At 35.9% G+C, this 20654-nt stretch overlaps 1 protein-coding gene across 1 annotated transcript in view; it reads right to left on the reverse strand.

The window, feature by feature from the left end:
* The window catches only part of MAP3K1 (mitogen-activated protein kinase kinase kinase 1), an 80700-nt gene that overhangs the window by 15216 nt on the left and 44830 nt on the right, over positions 1-20654 (reverse strand). Inside the window, exons 3-11 of the mRNA XM_032280428.1 lie at positions 18644-18844; positions 13201-13401; positions 12689-12805; positions 12167-12315; positions 6966-7087; positions 6286-6367; positions 5995-6178; positions 3741-4019; positions 166-287 (exon numbers count right to left, since the gene is read on the reverse strand). Coding sequence (XP_032136319.1) covers positions 166-287; positions 3741-4019; positions 5995-6178; positions 6286-6367; positions 6966-7087; positions 12167-12315; positions 12689-12805; positions 13201-13401; positions 18644-18844 — 1457 coding nt within the window. The remainder of the gene's footprint in view (positions 1-165; positions 288-3740; positions 4020-5994; positions 6179-6285; positions 6368-6965; positions 7088-12166; positions 12316-12688; positions 12806-13200; positions 13402-18643; positions 18845-20654) is intronic.

The raw sequence follows: 20654 nt of genomic DNA on the forward strand, positions 1-20654 counted from the left end.
CTTAAGAGCTTTAAGTGCTGCATTTTCATTTTTAAATCTTGGATTAAAATACAATGTTCAAAGACTCATTTAATAAAATGTATCAGACATTCACTAGGTGTGAGCCTTGCTGCAAAGCACTTTTAAGACAAGATGGTTTGAAGTGGTTCATCAACAAAGCCTTACCTATTGGCATCTGCACATTTGACTAGGATGGTGTCTACAACTGGCCGGAGGAGTCTCTGAAGTTTGATTCTTTCTGCTAAACTGTGGCAAGGAGTATATACCAGCATGGCTCTCAATGTTTTCTGAGGAAAAAAATCTGAAGGTCAGTTTATGTACACTTAAAAGGTACCAGAGATAATGGCCTAATTTGAGACAATTTGAGGGACAAAGTAAGTGAAGATAGGAATGAATTATAACCCATAGAATAAGAATCCCATGCGTCTGTAATTATACAAACAACTAACTAAATAAATGAATGGGGTAGGAAGGAATTTTCTGAACTCTTTTCTCTGCAATTTTTAAAAGTCTGAATTCATTTCAAGATGAAAAGTTACAAAATTATTTTTAAAAAGAAAATGAGAACAGGAGCCAACCTGAAAGAGCTCCCAATGGTCAAGGCTGGAATAATTAGAGCAACAACACATGGTAGTACTGGGTTGCAACCCACCGAACAAAATGAATACCCAGAAGCCTATGCTGATGTAAATTAAAAATTGAATAGTACATAAACACAGAAGCTCTTCTTTACAGCATAATTTCAATTAATTAATGTAGAAGGAATGAGGAAAATAGAAAATCACCATTAGAACACCATTTTTAATGGTGTAGTAATAAATGCAGTAGGTAAGATCCACAAATGCTTTTAAAATCAGTGGACAGAATTTTGAGGTGAAATAGGATATCTGCATAATCCCAAAGTATCTCTCACAAGATATTTATGAATACTAACTTTACAGCAGGGAAACTTGGTAGACATTCCCTTAACTGACAGCATCACCAATAATAAAAAGCTATGGACATATGTACCCACTGATCTGAGGCACCAAGAAGGGCCTACCACCTCTGTGGCATTCTTGTGATAAATATGTATCTTCCACCTAATCATGAGAAAACATCAGATAAACCCAAATTGAGGGATATTCTGCAAAGTAACTGGCCAGTACACTTGGAAAGTATCTGTTAAGGTCATGAAAAACTAGGACAGTCTGAGGAACTGTCATGGATGAGAAGACATTAAGGGGACATGCTTACTAAATGCAATGTGGGATCCTGGATTGGATCCTGGAACAGAAAAAAGACAACAGCAGAAAAACTGGTGGAATCTGAATAAAGTCTACAGTTTAGTTATAAAGGGCACTGGCTGGGCAATTGGAGAAATTTGAGTATAACCTTTATAGTACAAAACAGTATTATGATTAATGTTAATCACAGTTTTCCATTGTGCTGACTATATATAGAAGAATATATGGAAGAATGTATTTGGTTTTGAGAAACACATGTTTACATGTTTAAGTATTCGAGGAGAAAGTGTCATGATGCCTGTAAAATACTCTCAAATGGTTCGGAAAAAAAAAATTACATATGGAGAGTTAGGGAGAGGAAACACAAAGAGAATGGAAGGAGGTATAGGTGAGAAGAAAGGGAAAGGGTGAACTTTAACAGCAGGAGCCATTTCTGTCTCCATGGAGCCTGGTATCTTTCATGTGGTCCTTGCACTCTAGGAACTCATAAGCTAGTTAGGAAACAGTCTGAACTTAAGAAGAAATAACCATGATAGTAAGGCAGTTACGGTGTATACAAAAAGAGTAACATGGCAAAGGCTTTGCAGAAAAGGAACTGGCAAAAAAATGATTATATTTAGTCAAGTATGCCTGAAGGTTTGTGTTGGAAAATAATAAGAGGCAAAATGTTGGGCCAATTGGTCTTTATTCTATAGTATGTTGGTCCCTCCAGACACTACATGAAAATAACTCTGGGAAACAATGCATTTTACCTTTTGATCTTTTAGGTTCACAATGTACACTAGCTTACTGAAGGATGCTAGAAGCCTTTCAGTCAACAGACCTAGTTATCCTGTGTCACCCAGTGTTTACCAATCTTAAGTGAACACAGGATTCTTTCTTCAGGGAACTTTTCAAACCCTGCCAAACTTCCACAGAATATGCTTTAGGAATGCAGCTGAAGAAACAGAAACCTCTAACAGTTTTTAAAGGAGTTGAGGGATAATCAAACTTGTGTTTAAGAAATAATAACTATTACATAATATCCAATGTTCTTGCAATGTGAAAGGCATATGGTTGAAAGTCTCTACATAATCTCATTTCAAATCTAAGAGGTATTTTCCTTATTTTATGGGTGAGAAAAATGAAGTTTATTTAAGAGAGGTTAAGTAACCTTTGTAAAGTCACTGTGCTAGCAAAAGAGAATCATAATTTGAATCAAGGTCTGTCTCTACAATCTTGATCATGTGTTCGGATTGCCTAGGCTAGTCCCACTTTAACCTGCACATTATGCAAGCATTGTAGTTGAAATGATAAATTATGAGATCACTCAATTGTGACTCCAAACCCATGTTCATAACTGTCATACTGTATTCTCTCTCAAGAAGATTCATTAGGCCCAACTGTTAGAGGATGGATTAGAAAAAGACTGAGGGAGGAAACTTACAGACTAATGACTTTTAAAAACAGACTAGATAAGAATTATTTTAAAGTAGTGGTTCTGAATTGGGGGCAGTCTGGACCCCTGGACACATCTGGCAATGCCTGGTGGCATTCTTGGCTGTCATGACTGGGGCATAAATGTGTGGGGGTGGGTTTGCTCCTGGTGATCTAATGGGTAGTGGCCAGGGATGCTGCCACAGTACACATAGGACAATGTCCCTGGCTCTCCCCCGACCCTTCAACACGTAATTATCTAACAAATGTTAATAGTACTGAGGTTGAGAAGCCCTATTCTAAAGAGACATACACTCAGAAAGGAGAAAAGTCCAATTAGTCTCCTAAATTACCTCCTTGTCACTCTAGCCCAACCATGAAAGAACTTTTAACAGGTTAAACTGGAAAAGCAACTCATGGAACCCTTTTCTTTGAAAAGGTTTTGAATCTCTACACAACAATGTTCATTTATCAAGCAAAATGTTTATTAAAAACAAATCTTCCTGAATATTTGATAATTTTTTTTTAACAATCAGAATAACGTTGATGACTTTGCCATCCTCAAAAGCATTTTTAATTTGGTCATATACAAGGTATCTGCTCAGAAAAATGTAAAGATATGAACAGCAGGACATTAAAACAGTCTTTACAAATCAGCAAGCTGGTCCAACTCGCTTTATTTGTTGTTGTTCTGCTTTGTTTTAGGCTTTTAGCAGCCTGAAGTCATGGTTTTGTTTCTGTTTCTAGTGATAAGCGGAAAAGGAGGATGAGGAAGGAGCTTTACTGGTCCAACCAGAAACAGAAAGTAAGAAACCATGACTGTGTTCTCTCCCTCGGATACCCCTTCAAAGTCTTTAAAACATTAAAACTAAAAAAGCGAAACAGTACACTGGAAACCCTGAATATAATGAAATCAGCAACATTCAAATAAACAGAATAAAAGAAAAACTGTAATTTCCTGGGATTATGGAACAAAAATAAAATCTGGATTTCCCAAAAGTAGGTAAAGTAGCTTTACTGTATCTTAAAAACACTATCTACTAACCATCAAAAAACCCCAAACCCAAAATGATATAATTATGGAGTAAAGCTACTTACTAAAGCAGCAACGTACACTTTGTAGACAGGGTCGGCACAGACCATTGATAGAACGTTGCAGCATGCCTCCACCACATCTCCTGAGATACTGGTCTGGGAAGACCCACTGGTGGCTCCCCCGCTCGGGCTGCTTCCACTGCTGCCCCCAGAGTTTCCAGTGCTCTCCCCATTTGCCAACAGCAGGGCCCCACTGACATCATGGGAAAGACGCCTGAGGGCCATCTCTCTCACATTCCAGTTTCTAGAAAATAAGCAGCCAACGAGTTCCATTCCAAACACCTGTATCAAACACACACAGTGAATTCAATGTAAAGAAAAGCTTATGCATGCAGTTTTGAGTTAAGCATCATTTTGGATTACTACGTAAAAACTGGACATTTCTTAAATCTTTACCATACTACACAATTTCAAATATGTCCAGCCACTTAAACATCATAAGGAAGAATTTTATACTCAAGTTTAACTGGTAATTATCCAAAGTCTTTAATACTTATTAGTTCAGGTAAAATTAATAAAAAATTCCATCAAGTCATTAGATGGTTATACATACATTCTGTGCCTATATTATCCCCCATGCTTGCCAAAACCCCAAAAAACTGTGAAAATCTCAACTCCATATTCATATTAAAGTATTTAAAGAGAAAAATTGGAGCAAGATTAAGAAAAAAAAAAATCAAGAAAGGTATCAGGAGAAGGTTTCAAGAGATACAGAGTATTTCCCTTACAGACAACAGCAATAAGCAAAAAGCATTTAATTGGTTTTTGTCTGTACAAAAAGTTTAAAAAGCTAGACAAAACAGGTAGGACTGTAATGAATGATGTGAACAATCAAACAACTGAAGAAAAAAATGCTTGTGTTAGAGTAAGCAAAGTATAATGGTAGACCTAGAATTGTGGTATATACTGTTACAGTTGTCAACACCATGCCCTAAAAGCCACAGAATCCCTATAATAAGGAAAGGGTGAATGGTCTTGACATTATGGGCCAAAGCTAAAAGTAAGCTTAATACACAAGATAATTTATCATGTGAAAAATGTCTAAATATTAAAAGTGAACAAACACAATTTTTGGAAAAACAGATCATGACATACTTATTTACATGTGTTTTGTTATAAAGGGATATTATGGGAGAATGAATCAACTAGAATATAGTGAGTTTCTGGTACTGTTAAGTAGTGTACCACTACCTGGGTTTTAATTCTGTCTTATCTAATATGCTTAATAAAAAGCTAAGAATATAGAGCCTAGTCCAATCTAAAGCTTACGCAAAACAAACTAGACCATATCCTTGAAAGAATGGCATCTAATAGCTCAGAATCAACTTCAGAGTTCTTTTTGATGGATCATAAATGGGCAGGTGAAGGCCTATTAACAGTTCACTAAATTTCATTAATGAACTAGATACAAGAATATGTGTTTAATATTTTTGCAGATTTTATTAGATTCATAAATGGGTTGCTAATATGCTAAGAGAATTCCAAAGCTGCAGGACTGTAATGGTCACAAAAGAAAAAGGAAACAAATCCTAACGATATATAAGCTCAATGTGTTAATGCATCTGTTCTCAAATTTATTTGTATTCAATGGAATTTAACAGATTATTGAAAATAATTATGTTACTTCATTATTGTCTACTGGAGAGACCTGTCTGGTTTTAGATCCCACATTTAAAAAATAATAGACTGAGCATTCCACAACCAAGAATATCATTAGAAACCAGCTGACAAAAAAGCCCTACTTACTGAGGACCAGTCAAAAGAGATGGTAAAGGAACGGAAACTATTCTCACAAATAAAAATGATAAACTCAAGGCAAACACCACTTTTTGTCTTATTCATCTGCTCAGCAATTATTTATAACATTATGATATGGAAAGGAGTAACTGATTTTAAATGGTAGCAAATAAATATAAAAATTCTTGGCAGGAATGGGGATTAAACATTGGGAAAAGTTAGCATTGAAGGGTTCTGGTTTCTATTCTTGTATCCTTGAATAACCCTGTATGTCTGTTAGTTCAGGAAGAGATGTTTCTAGATAAGTGAAGTGAAACCATAAAGACGTTTTGAAGTTGAAGCTGTACAATAACCAGTATAGTATTAATATTAAAAGTAACATTAAAATTTCCAACGGAATAGGGGTCATGACAGGAGCAAGCAAAAGTATTTTCTTAAATTATAAACAACTGAGGGAAGGGGACAAACACATTAACTGATCTACAAATATTTCTTTGAGAAACGAAAAATAACTACTTACCTGAATCCATGGCTCAGCTAAATCTTTGTAAGCAGGAGGGATTTGCTGAGTTCCATAATGAGTAAGGTTAAAATTGCTCTCTTGATTCCTTCTCTGTGATCCAGCCAAAGGCTGCTGCTGTATAGTTTGCTGCTGTGCAGCTCTGAGGGAAGATGGGGAATCCACGGGACTTGACAACTCATGGCTAAAATGAAAAATAACAAAACTTGCTTTAAAAAAATTAACAGACTTAAACCACACTTCGAGAATTTTAAAAAAATTAAACACATCTCATTATTTCAAAATTATTACCTGTAGAAATCATGAGATCTCCACTTAGATCTACAAAGGGGACATATTAAAGGTTCTCTATTTCTTCTACACTCTTCTGCCCCTGAAAAATTACATAAACAAAATCTTACAAAAAACATAAATGCTTAACATTATTTATATGTCATAATTATTTATAATAATTATGATAGGATTTATATAGAAGGAACCTCAAAAATAATCTGATTATTTATCTGAAAGCAAGTAAACACAGCAGGTTAAATCATTTTGATATGCAAATGTTACTTTATTTGTTCTGATAACACACTCTGCTTACTATTTTTCAAAACGTTCTCCCCTATTTGATTGCCAGGTAACGTCCTTCCAAACCTTACTGTGATGCTAGCCTTTCTGTAATGCCTGCCCAGGTCTTCTTTCATCTCCTTCCCTTCATGTATACCTTCCAGATTGAAACTGTTTCTAATTCTGTGCACTTCTCCCATTATCACAGATATCATACTTTATTGCATGTCTTTGCTCACACAGCCCATCTCCTAAAGATCCTACATTCCCATTTGTGGAAAACTTTTCACATACTTAGATATACTTTTTAAAAATTCTCTCACCAATCTCCCCTCAAGCAATGTTACAATCTTAAATAACACAGTCAGCTCAGAGAACAACTGTGTTGAGTAAACACAGGAAGCAAAAGAGCCACATACAAATTGACATGCAGTGATGGTGCAGCTTGTTCCTGCAGCCGTCTTCACACACTGTAAGACTTTCTTCATCGAGCATGCCCAATAAACAAATAGGACACATCTGTTCCTCTTCATCCTTTATGCTACAGAAAAGGGGAAGAAAAAGTATTAGGCATAAAAGAATATAAAGCAGAATATGCTAAAACACTCTCTACTTGTTTAGAATATAAATAATTAGAAATTCTTGTTTAAGAGCATCTTATATAACTAAGAGATATTTATGCTATTAATATACACTAATTTAAAATCAGATCAACACACAAGTATTTATAGATTGTAGGTGTGAGTTACTTTCTTCGTTATGAAAACAATTCAATACACAGACTGCAATCTTAGAACATTTGTATCCCCCAAATTCTGCTATTCTACCTTTTGAATAAACAAATAGGTTTGATTATGTACAAAAATATACTACATGGTACCAATTTCAAAATTAAGTACTGGAGGACCTTCAACTCATCTATTCCACATCCTAAATTTAAATGCCTATTTCAGAAATTTCTGGTGGCAGTATGAACTGGTCCAACTTTCCTAGAAATGAATCTAGAAACATGTTACATTTTGTACACAATCTTTCACCTAGACTTCCAGGAATGTATCATAAGAAAATAGAAATACAGAGAGATGTATGTATGAAAATGTCCATCGCAGTACTATTTAGAATAATGAAAAAAATCAAAACAACCGAATGAATAGCAAAAAGAGGTTTAACAAATTATGGCAAACCCAGGCACCTGTTAGCATTTCTTAAAATACTACATGTATATATTCATGACCTAAAAATCCTATTTTCTAGGATGCTATCCTTACGTATTTTAAGTATGTAAACCAAAATTGCAAGTGTACTTAATGTACATTAATTAAGGCGATGGCTAAATAAATAAAATCTTATACAGCCATGAAAAGAAAAAAGTATGTGATTTGGTAATGACTTGGAAAAATATGCTAGATATATAAACTAAAAATAAAACAAAACTGCACACCAGAACATATGGCATGACTTTATATTTGTTTAAAAACAGTAAGAAAGTTGAGAGAAAAACGGATGGGGTAATTTGTGTGCATGTGTTTGTCTGCCAAAGTATGGATTGTGCAAAGGAGAGTTTCATTCCTTGATTTATATAATCTTTAAAAGTTGTATTAAATAGTTAACAATAGTTATTTTGTGTGCAGCCAGGCTAGAAAAAGAGGGCTTCAGTTTTCTATTTCACAAATGTTTTTGTTTAAATCTTCGTGATTTGAGAAATGGCTTTTAAAATCAATAACTGTATTTCCATTACAATATAAAGACAAGGCTCTGGGATGTTAAATAAGTTTCCTCATATCAAATCATGATATCAGTTTGTGGCAGATCTATCATTATACTTTTATCCAACAAGAATATGCCATAACTTACAACGTCTATAAATTCCAGAGTCCGTTAAGCTAGGCTTGCCCCTGGGCCCAATACTGTACTTCTACTAGCTTAAACTATTAGGCTGGTGCAAAAGTAGTTGCCGTTTTTGCCATTACTTCTAATTTTTCCATTAGAAGTAATGGCAAAAACTACAATTACTTTTCCCTGAAAAACAGATCTGAGTAACTGGCAGCAAAATAACAGTTCCCCAAATGCACAAAAAGCTTTCCAAAAAGCTAATCAAGCAAGTCAGCAAAGTCATAATGCGTGATTCCTGAGATGAAGGCACAGTTACTAGCCTCTCCCTCCTGATGTACCTGCCTCACCTCTTTTCCTAATTATGGAGCTACTTAGGATGGGGAAAAACTGTCAGAATATGCATGCAGTAGTAACAAAAATTAACAGAAGCGATATAAACAACAATCTATAATACAAATATTCATGGCAAAAATAATCCAAGGTCGACTAACTCTTCCAATAATTACACCAAAGTTAGCTTATTCATAAAAGGAAAATAAAGTTTCACAATTTAGTCAAATTATAAGTGCAACTTATTATTTTTCTTTTTGTAACTGGCTTATTTTGCTTAGCATAATGTCCTAATGGTTCATCCACACTCTATCATATTTACTTCCTTTGTAAAGCTGAGTAATATTTCACTATGTGTATATACCACTTTGTTTACCCATTCACCTGCTAATGGACACTTGTGTTGCTTCCACCACATAATTTTTAATGCCATCATAATTTTCTACTGACCAGATAGATCCTGTTTTAAGTATCCATTAATGTTGGACATCTGAGCTATTTCCATATTTTTACATTTTAAGAAACCACTACAAACATCTTTATTCTTTTTTTTGACATTTCAGATTTTTTTTTTTTTTGCTCTGTTGCCCAGGCTGGAGTGCAGTAGCGTGACCTCAGCTCACTGCAGCCGCGTGACCTCAGCTCACTGCAGCCTCTGCCTCCTCAGTTCCAGCAATTCTCCTGCCTCAGCCTCCTGGGTATCTAGGATGACAGGTGCACGCCACCACACCCAGCTAATTTTTGTATTTTTAGCAGAGACTGTGTTTCACCATGTTGGCCAGGCTGGTCTGGAACTCCTGATCTCAGGTGATCTGCCCGGTCTGGCCTCCCAAAGTGCTGAAATTACAGGCATGAGCCACCGTGCCCAGTCTCAGGCATTTTTTTTTTTTTTAGCACAGTTTCTTTTTTTTTCTGAAGTAAAATCACATGAGTATAGAGCAGGGAGTAACATAAGGAAAACAAATCAGCTTGTGGACTGCTTGTGTAAATACAGTTTTACTGGAACACAGCCACATCTATTCATTTATATCTTGTCTATGGCTATTTTCAGGCTATAAGGGCAGAGCTGAGTAGTTTCAACAGAGACCCAATGGCCCACAAAAGTTTTAAAAAAGTTACCTATAATAACACCTCCTATTAATAACATTAAAGTTTTTATTCTTTCCAATTTTTACATACCTGTAATACCTTTTCTATGTAAAACTGGGTTCCTGCATAATATATTATGACCTAGATTTGGTTTCACCTATCAACATCTTCCCAGACTATTCAATGTTCTCCAAAAACATAATTTTAATGCCCAGATGACATTCATAACATGGACATACTCTAATTTAATCATTCACTTGCTATTGGATACTTAAATTGTTTCTAATTTTTCACCATAATACTATAAGAAAGTTACATATGTAAGGCTTGTGCATTTCTCAAATTAAACTTAAGAAGAACATTTACTGGATCAATAAATGTAAATATTTTTAAAAGGCATATTACTTTTTTCTTCAAAAGGCTATACTGCTTTATATACAATCAAGCACATTCTTACAATAACTGAATTACATAATTTAAAAAGTTTCCATTATTTTGGTAAATAAAAATTGGTGTCTTTTTTTAAAAACAAGCCTTTGGTTAATAGGTTGACTGAACACTTTTCATGTTTGTTAGCCCCTTAAACTTCTTTTTTGGTGAATATTCTCTGCCTTTCATTTTCAATTTGTTTACCCTAATTGTTTTATTATTATTTCTGGCATACCATTTAAAATTGTATGTAATCAGTTCTCCAGATAAATTTCCTCTGTATTTTCTTTTTACTGATTATAGATATAAAAATATGTGGTTATAATGAAACAAAAATCTACCTAACTATATAGTACAATCTCAGTAATCACGACAACTTTTGTGGTTCCCCCAGGGACATGCAAATCAAAATAAATTTTTTTTTAAACCTCAGAGAGAAACTTGTTAACTTTGGCTACTGAGTTTTAAACATTTGTTATTTTTCTCCACAATAAAAAGTTACAGAATTGTCACTCAAAAGGAAAAAGGGGACGGATGTGGTGGCTCACACTTGTAATCCCAGCACTTCTGGAAGCTGAGGTGGGAGGAATGCTTGGAGCTACGAGTTCCAGACTAGTCTGGGCAACATAGCAAGACTCTGCCTCTACAAAAAAATAAAACAAATTAGGTGGGTGTGGTGGTGCCTGCAGTCTTGGTTCTTGGGAGGTTGAAGCAGGATCGCTTACACCCAGGAGTTCAAGGTTACAGTGAGCTATGATCACACCACTATACTCCAGCCTGGGCGACAGAGCAAGGTCTTGTTTCTTAAAATAAAAAAAAATTAAAAAAAAAAAAAAAAAAAGGAGAACAGCTCTAGAATAAGTTTGGGTCAGGAAGCTGGAGAAATAAAGCTCATTTTTTTCATTTTATTTAGAAGAGATAAGAGGTAAGAAAAAGATACCTAAGTTAATGTCTTTCTTCAAATAAGCTGCATAATCTCTTGGCTTCACTTATCATTGTGTCACTGAACTATGTAAATTAGAAAATCTTCAATGTCCTGAAACTCATAAAACTCTAAGATTCTAAAATTAATTCATTTAATCAAAATTAAGAAAATTCACACATTTACTTTTTCCACAAGAAGAAAACCTCTCTTCCCTTCAATGGACCCTTGTTACAACCCCATCACTCTTCCATTTTTAATTTTGAGGTAGTTACAATACTTAACAGATTGACAGGAAGAAGACAGGATTTAACCACTTTGACCAGTGCTTCTGAAAATGGGCACTTGGGGAATAATACAGGAAGTGCCCTGGTAAGAGGAGCAGTACTCCTTTATGAAGTAATTTTTAAAAATCTAATTTTTATGCTAAAAGCAATAAAGCAATATATAGAAAGAAGATTCACATTAATACTGTAGTTTTTAGCACAAAATGTCTATATACATGCACACACTCTCACATGACCTTTAACAAGACACACACACACACACACACACACACACACACACACACACACACAATTTTTAAGAGACAGGGTCTGGCTCTGTCATCCAGGCTGGAGTACAGTGGTGTGATCACAGCTCACTGGGGCCCTGAACTCCTGGGCTCAAATGATCCTCCTGTCTTGGCCTCTCGAGTAGCTGGAACTACAGGTGTCACCACACTCAGCTAATTATTTTAATTCTGTAGAGATGGGATATCCTTATGTTGCCCAGGCTGGTCTTCAGCTCCTGGGCTCAATCGATCTTTCTGCCTCAGTCTCCCAAGGTGCTGGGACAACAGGCATGAGCCACCATGCCCAGAGAACTTTTAATATCTTCACCTTTGACTTTAACTTGAAAGCCAAGATTCAATAATTAAATCATTTTAGAGCAACTTAACAAGTAAATATAAAAAATTACCACTAAACTTAAAAGTAACACTGGATTAATGGTTTGAAATCCTTTGAAAGTACTAACCTGTTTTCTGAACTAGATGTAGAAGTACTAGATGATGACAATGTATGAGAATTTGACATGCGTGAAACAAACTTCTGGATGGTGTTACGAGATGGAGCTTTGATCCTTGAGCTACGCCTACTGTGATATTTCTGGAACAAACTCTCAACCTAACATTGGAAAAAGACAGTAACAATGATATTTGTGCAATAGTCATACATATGAAAAGTTCTAGAGGCTGAATTATTTATCTTTTATTTGTATATTTTTTTCATAAAGAGCTTCAAAAATAAGAACATATTATAATTCACTAAGGACAACATTTTTACAGCAGGTTAGTTTTATTGTTTTTTTTTTTCAATCTAGAAGAAAAAGTTTAGTAAATATCTCATATGAGAACTATTTATAAGCATCAACTAATTTTTACATACCTTCACACCTTTAAAATGGTCACTGCCTAAATTTAATGCTGAAGGAGAAATTTTAAGAATATATCGTAAGGATATGCTGACAATTTTACTCTAAGCATTTATTAAAAACTACCTCAAAATTCTTTAAAGTTTTTCTCCATAACATTGGGTCTGAAGGTTCTAGCTGAAACACCCGGAGCATCACAAATAGCAGATGAATACAGAATGTTCCACGCCCACAGCTGCAGTTCTGAAGAGTTAAAAAAAAAACTAACAGGTTAATAAGTCTGTGCTTCATTAGAACTTCTAAATTTATCACTTTTACAGTATTTCCAACTTTTAAAAGTTTCTACTAATTCATATTCTTCATTATCTTTGTATGTAAGAAAAATCTACAGCTATCTTCTCCATGATTTAATCTTTCATTTTCATTGAACTTATTAAACAGATCAAATTTCTATTCTATAGTATATTAAGACAGTCAAAACCTCATAAACATATTAAAGAAAAACATTAGTCTAAAATACATTTTAAGTTTACTTTTCTTTACTAAAGGGAATTCATCTAAATTTAAGAATAATATATAAATTTGAAATAGTACCATATACTACTAATAACGATATACAAAATAGAGATGAATCCTACCTGAGGTCCAATAAACACCCGGTATTTATTGTCTGGGCTGTCTCCTCCAATCAGGAAAGAGTTGGGCCCTATCTGCTGCAGTAAGTACAATCTGGCCCGCATCACTTTGTTAACACGGCGATTTGTCTCCTCAGGGCTGTACGGTGAGAAGCCATCTGGTGAAGGGGCTCTTCGGGGTGGTGTGATTCTGCCACTCTGAAACTTCACAACATTTTTCTTTTATTAGGTATGTTTCTTATTTCTTAATTAAGAAACTATTATCCAAAGAAGGTCATATGAGACAGTTATGTGGCAGATTATATTCTGAAAAAAATGCCATATTTAAAACATTATGGAATAAAGGCTAAATGATTTTGTCTGACATAGTCATCTCAAGTAAACTTTTAAAATCTCGGTCATCCCCATAAATGATGATAAATATCTGGTTGACAGAGATAACCATGTGATAATTTTATAAATTATTCTATAAACATCTGAGTTCTTTGAAACATCTTATGTAACCAAAACAAAAAGCATAAAAAGTATATATCATAAGCAAGCAGAATGCTGTGTCTAGTAGTAAAAATTAAACATCCAACTTCCTGTCATCTATTTAAGGCTTTATTAATCTTCCATAACTGGTAATTTACAAACACTGCCACAGAATGTCACCCAGGGTACACTCTGCCTCTTCCTCAACGAAAACAAATTAGTGGAAGCTGACAAAAACTCTCCTATGGTGAGGGTAATATGTAACACTCTCACTATACTAATTTTCCTAGAACTTGGTCTTTCCATCAATGTCCAGTGGAAATTCCAGGCTTTTTGGATCCCTAATAAAATAGTTAAAGGTAGTAAATGTTGGTAAGACCACAAAGCAATTAGAATTCTCATATAGTGCTGGCAAGAATGTAAAATGTGCAGCTGCTTTGGAAAACAGTATAGCAGTTCCTCAAAATGTTACACAAATTATCTATATTACCCAGCAATTCCATTCCTAGGTATAAACTCCAGAGAAATGAGAACTTACGTCCACATAAAAACCTGTACACAAATGTTCACAGTAGCATTCTTCATAATAGCCAAAAAGTAGAAGCAGCTCAAATGTCCATCAACTGACAAACAGACAAATGTGGTATATCCATACAATATTGTTCTGCAATTAAAAATGGAGTACTAACACATGCTATAGCATGGATGAACCTTGAAAATATGGTACTAAGCAAAAGAAGCCAGTCATAAAAGATCACCTATTAAATGATACCATTTATATGAAATGTCCAGTATAGGCAAGTTATATATATAGAGAAAACAGATTAGTGGTTCCTTAGGGTTGGGAGAGACTATTTTTTTTTTTTTTTTTTTTGAGACGGAGTTTCGCTCTTGTTACCCAGGCTGGAGTGCAATGGCGCGATCTCGGCTCACCACAACCTCCGTCTCCTGGGTTCAGGCAATTCTCCTGCCTCAGCCTCCTGAGTAGCTGGGATTACAGGCACGCGCCACCATGCCCAGCTAATTTTTTGTATTTTTAGTAGAGACGGGGTTTTACCATGTTGACCAGGATGGTCTCGATCTCTTGACCTCGTGATCCACCCGCCTCGGCCTCCCAAAGTGCTGGGATTACAGGCTTGAGCCACCGCGCCCGGCCAACGAGACTATTGTTAAAGGAAAAACTTCAGACAAAATAAATTGAACAGAGTTTATTTGGGCAAAGAATAATTCATGAACCAAGTGGTACTCAAAACGACAAGAAGTTCAGAGATCTCTGATCTAGCACCTTGAATAGTCAGCTTTTACAGGCCAAACACAAAGCAAAGCAAAGCAACGCAAAGCAATCGGCTGACTGGCTACAGCAGGTGTTTGCCTTATTTGGGCATGATGTTATGATAAGTCCCTAGTTATACAACAGATAGGCTGGCTGTTTGTGATTGGCTAAAGCAGGTGGGCTGTTTGTGACTGGCTAAAGCTTGGTTTCAGTTCCAGGTGTAGAAACAATCCCAGGCTAATGGCCTCCTACCTATTTTGCTTTAATACTGCTAATAGGTCTGGAATTTCTTGTTGGGGTAATAAAGATGTTTAAAAACTGACTGTAATAATGGCTACAAAACCCCGTGAATATACTGGAAAACACTGAATTCTACAATCTAAACAGGATTGTATAGATTAATTATATATCAATAAAGCCATTTTTTTTAAAAAAGCAGTTACAAAAAAGTAAAAACAAAAAAGCCAGTCATATAGACACGTCATTTTGACCTGCTAGGTATCCAGCCTATGGATATGTTCACAGAGACAGGCACACAGATGTACAAGATGATGTATGTATAAAAATACTTTTGAAGCATTGTTTTTAGTAACAAAAGATTAAAAGGATTATAAATGTTCATTAGTGTATCATTCATTAAATAAACCATGATTTATCCAGCTAATGAAAGGCTATGTAACAGTTGTTAAAAAAGAATGAGGGGGTAACTTTGTCTAGCATATATGCCCAAAGTGGGTTTTGGGGGTGGTGTGTGGGGAAGGAAGACACAGTTCTGTTCTGTTTATATTTGCAGTAAACTTTCACTTTGATAGCCCCCATGTATCATGCCACCCAGTTTTTATGTGATTGTATAGTTCCCTATCACATCAATTCTGGGACTGAGCATGTAATAACCAGCTTTGGGCAATAAGGCATTACCAAACACGATGCAAGTGGAGGTTTGAGAAGAGCTTGCATGTTGCGACCTCTGAAACAATTCTTGTTATGACTCAGCCTTCACACTAGGAAGAGATGCCAACAGCCCCCCAAGTGTTCTAGTATCCCAGCTGAAGCAATAATGCTTGTGAGTGAAGAAGCAGTCTTGCGTAGTCCAGCTTCAGCACATGTATGGGGAACAGAGATAAGCCACCCCTACTAACCCTTGACCAATCTGCAGATTCATCAGCTAATAACTGATTACTGTTTTAAGTTTAAAAATAATTAATAGCTAATTTAAAGGTGTTTCAACATAGAGCCAACAACTATTGTTGGGCATCAGGTTTTACTATAAAATGTTTTTGCTTTAAATGTACTTTTCAATGTATTTATGTACCTTAACAACTTCAGATCTTAAACCCCAAATTTCCCTTGTGGTCACTATTTCTACCATTTTTCCATTCAATCATTTGTTCTTCAAAGTTAGAAAGTGAGTCTTAATATGCATTTCCACCACTAGAAGTCTCTCTCTCATATGAATTTACCATCTATCTTTTTGCAAATTTCTTTGATGTTTAGCTTAATATAGAAGACAGCTGGATTCTCATAGCTGTTTATTCATTCAATTTACTGTGATTTGATGTTCTGATTAAAGTATATGAAAGAAAGTTTGGCCTCACACAGATACGTATCTGTAAAAGAAAAAACTATTTTAATAGCCTTTTTTTTTTTTTTTTTTTTTTTTTTTTTTTTTGAGGAGTCTCACTCTGTCACCCAGGCTGGAGTGCAGTGGCGTTATCTCGACTGAGTGCAACCTTGGCCTCCCTCCAGGGTTCAAGCAATTTCTCCCTGCCTCAGCCTCCCAAGTAGCTGGAATTGCAGGTGCCTGCCACCATCCCTGGCCAATTTTTATATTCTTAGTAGAGACAGGGTTTCATCACGTTGGTCAGGATGGAATCTTGAACTCCTGACTTCAAGTGATCTGCCCACCTCGGCTTCCCAAAGTGTTGGAATTACAGGCGTGAGCCTGGTCACCTTTTCAAAGAATGATGAATATTCTTTGGTACTATACCAAAGCTCAAAAAAGAGTTTCTTAAACCCAGTTGTAACATGAAATCTGAAACCATATAAACAAACTTTTCCTACTGGCACATTAAAAATCCAAATGGTGGGCAAGCCACAATGTCTCATGCCTGTAATCCCAGCACTTTGGAAGGCCAAGGTGGGTGGATCACCGGGTTAAGAGATTGAGACTAGCTTGGCCAACATGGTGAAACCCCATATCCACTAAAGATACAAAAATTAGCTGGGGGTGTTGGCACGTAGGTGGATCATGAGGTCAAGAGACTGAGACCATCTGGCCAACATGGTAAAACTCTGTCTCTACTAAAATACAAAAAATTAGCTGGGCGTGGTGGTGTGCACCTGTAATCCCAGCTACTCGGGAGGCTGAGGCAGGGGAATAACTTGAACCTGGGAGGCAGAGGTTGCAGTGAGCTGAGACTGTGCCACTGCACTCCAGCCCGGCAACAGAGCAAGACTCCGTCTCAAAAACAAACCAAAAATCTAAATGGTGTGTTTTACACTTTGAATGGATCTTTTATCTATGAATGATTTTGTTATTAGCATGCACTGATCATTTGGAAAATATTGCTTCTCTAACTTACACATATCTTTCAAATGTTCACATATTTCACTATACAACATGAAAAGAATCACATCTGTTGTCACCAATCTGATTAGAAAAGTCTAAGCACTGAGAAGCTGTTGAGCTCATAGTGGAGGATAATACCTTTCGAAAATTCTAATTTTTGCTTTGACATCTCAACTTTTAACACTGGTGAAAAAATATTTGCGTTGCTTTTCTTTTTTTTTTAAGATGGAGCTTCGCTGTTGTCGCCCAGGCTGGCGTGCAATGGCACAATCTCGGGGCTCACTGCAACCTCCGCCTCCCGGGTTCAAGCAATTCTCCTGCCTCAGCCTCCCGAGTAGCCTGGCTAATTTTTGTATTTTTAGAAGAGATGGGGTTCCACCATGTTGGTCAAGCTGTTCTCTAACTCCTGACCTCAGGTGATCCACCTGCCTCAGCCTCCCAAAGTGCTAGGATTATAGGTGCGAGGCACCATACCCAACCTTAAGTTTTTTTTCTTGAAGTGACAGTCTCATTTAATTCATCTTAAGAAAAATGTCTACCAAATACCCAAATCTAAATAATCATAGTTTGTTGGTCACACATTTCATGTTCCATGAAAAAAATGACTAGTTTGGCTTGCAACTCTTAACAATTGCACAAATACTTCTCCTCGAGAAACGATTGCATTTTGGTATGTAGAAATGCTTTATGCACGCATCCCATTTCATCACACACAATATTACAAAGGTATGTATTTAATAAGAGTCAAGATTTAATAAAATTAATTTCTATTTTGTTATCAAAGGCATTATCAAATGTAACTGGCATTTTTTTCTTTAATGGCTGATACATAGCAATAAAGAATACAGTTTCTACAGTCATAGCCTTAAACTGGGAAAAGGCACCAGCAGCTTTACCCACCATTCCAGATATCAATGCAGGTAAAGAAGCAAACAACATGCAAGTTTTATTACAAAATTAGTTTTGACCTAATAGACCAAAGAAAGGGTCTCAGGAACCACCTCCCACCCTCAACCGTCTGGAGATCGTATTTTGAAAACTGATGTTGTAACAGATGGCTGGCCAGTCTTTTCTTTGTTATAAATGAATCTAAAAATTATAAAAACATATTCGTTGTAACATTAACTTACAGGCACTGGGGAAACTCTTTTCCGCCTTACTCCTGGAGATTCTGATTTCACCGGGCGACCTGATGGGGAGTTTCCAGGAGAAGGGCTGCGTCGGCCTTTGGAAGCTGGTGAAGCCGCACTCGCCTGGGCCTCTCCTGGAGACTCAGCTGTCAAGTGATTCATTTCAGATCCATCTCCTTTAACTGGGATTGGTTTTACCACCTGAATCAAAGTATTCCAACATTTGATTACTTAAAAATACAAAAGGTAAGTCAATGTAAATATCATAGACTAGGAAATAAACAATGAGTTTTCATTATGAAATACTGTACCAGTATATAAGACAACATATCAATTTTTATTTAGTATTACTTTAAGCTATTAATGTAAAAGACTATTTTTACCTACATAAATTTCAGTCATTTAGGATTTAACACTAGTTAAAATGCAACCTCCTCCATTACAATTTTGTAATGCATACAAAACTGTAGAAAGGTTATTATTTGTTCTTATATACCCTAACTCATTTAATACTCAAAACCAATAGTCAAAGGTTATTAAACAAATGTAAAAAATAAGCACTCATAACTTCTATAGTTTACTTATTCAACTACTAGACCAAAGATCTAGATATTTTCTTTTTTATTTGTTTTGACAAAATGTAGGATCTTGAAACAGCACTGGGCATAATTTCAAATAGTTTAGTGACTATGCAATCATTTTGCCCTGCTTTTGTGTGTGTCTGTGTGTGTGTGTGTTTTCACAATGTTATACTACAATAGGTCAGACATATATCTCAGAAAACTAAAAGAGGCTAGAAGTTTAAAGACCAACTTCTCAAGCAGAAATGCAGTTTACAAGACTTGCCCTTTTTTTCTTTTTTTAAATTAGGGCTCTCAGACCTAATCTAGCCATGACCAAAGGCTTGTCTGATCCTTCTTCCTCCTGCGTTTTCACTTACTCTACTCCTAATTTAATACTAATCTCCAGCCTACGGCATTTCAGGCAGTATACCTTCACATGAAGAAAACTTACCCATCTTTTAAGGATCAGTTAAAATTCTTCCTTTTATGAAACTTCCCTGAAGCCTACCAGCCTGACATTCTTTCTCTTTCCTAAGTCTCTATTGCTCTTCTGTCCATCCCACACATTTGGCACACCTGGTCACAAGTTGCTTTGTGATACTGCATGTATTACTCTACTTATTATGTATGTCTGATTGTCCCATTTGGAGATACTTACACTTTATGCTTCAAGAAGGATTTGATGCAACTTACTTAAAGCATAAACACAAACAAAATCAGACCTTCCAAGTAGACTATAAACTTTACTGAAGGATAAGATGAAATCTTTAAACCATAAAATGTAGGGTGGCATAAATAAGCTTAAAGACTATGTGTTATGCATCTTATTCCACACATCTCCTCCCTCTTCACTCATGTCTATATACAGACAAGGTACTAAGGTATTTGCTAGAAAGTGAACAGGGAAAAAACCAAAATTTTGTCTTAGAGAACTAGATATTCTTAGTTCATGTGTAACAAAGAACAAATGGCTGGCCCATTTTTAAAACATTGTGATTTATGCTCTATGGTATTCTCAAAAGATTTAGGCTCTGTTTGAACACCTCCAGCTCAAGGAGCTCAGAAAGCAGCACATTCAAATCTCGGATGGCTCTGCTTCTTCAAAGGGTCTTTATATTGACTGGGTAGAAATATGCCCTTTTAACTGCCAACCTTCTACAAGATGTTTCAATAGCACTTTCTCTTTTCTAAGACATATCCTTAATTTCTTCATATTCATATCCTGGCATGAATGGCTAAAATGGTGAGGGGTTCCCACCATACCACCTCATGTGAGTTAATAAATGGAAGAAATGTGGCAACTTAGCTATAAAGACAGGACCCACAGCAACTTAAAGTACTGGTATGGAAAGGAACAATTTGATTTATTCTGTATAATTCCATGGGTTAGAATTAGAACCAGTGGGTAGAATATTCCTGACAGACTGCAGCTCAGGGATGAGGATATC

The sequence above is a fragment of the Sapajus apella genome, unplaced genomic scaffold (assembly GCF_009761245.1).
Source record: "Sapajus apella isolate SASKATOON/1434 unplaced genomic scaffold, GSC_monkey_1.0 scaffold1, whole genome shotgun sequence".
Classification (NCBI taxonomy): Eukaryota; Metazoa; Chordata; class Mammalia; order Primates; family Cebidae; genus Sapajus; species Sapajus apella.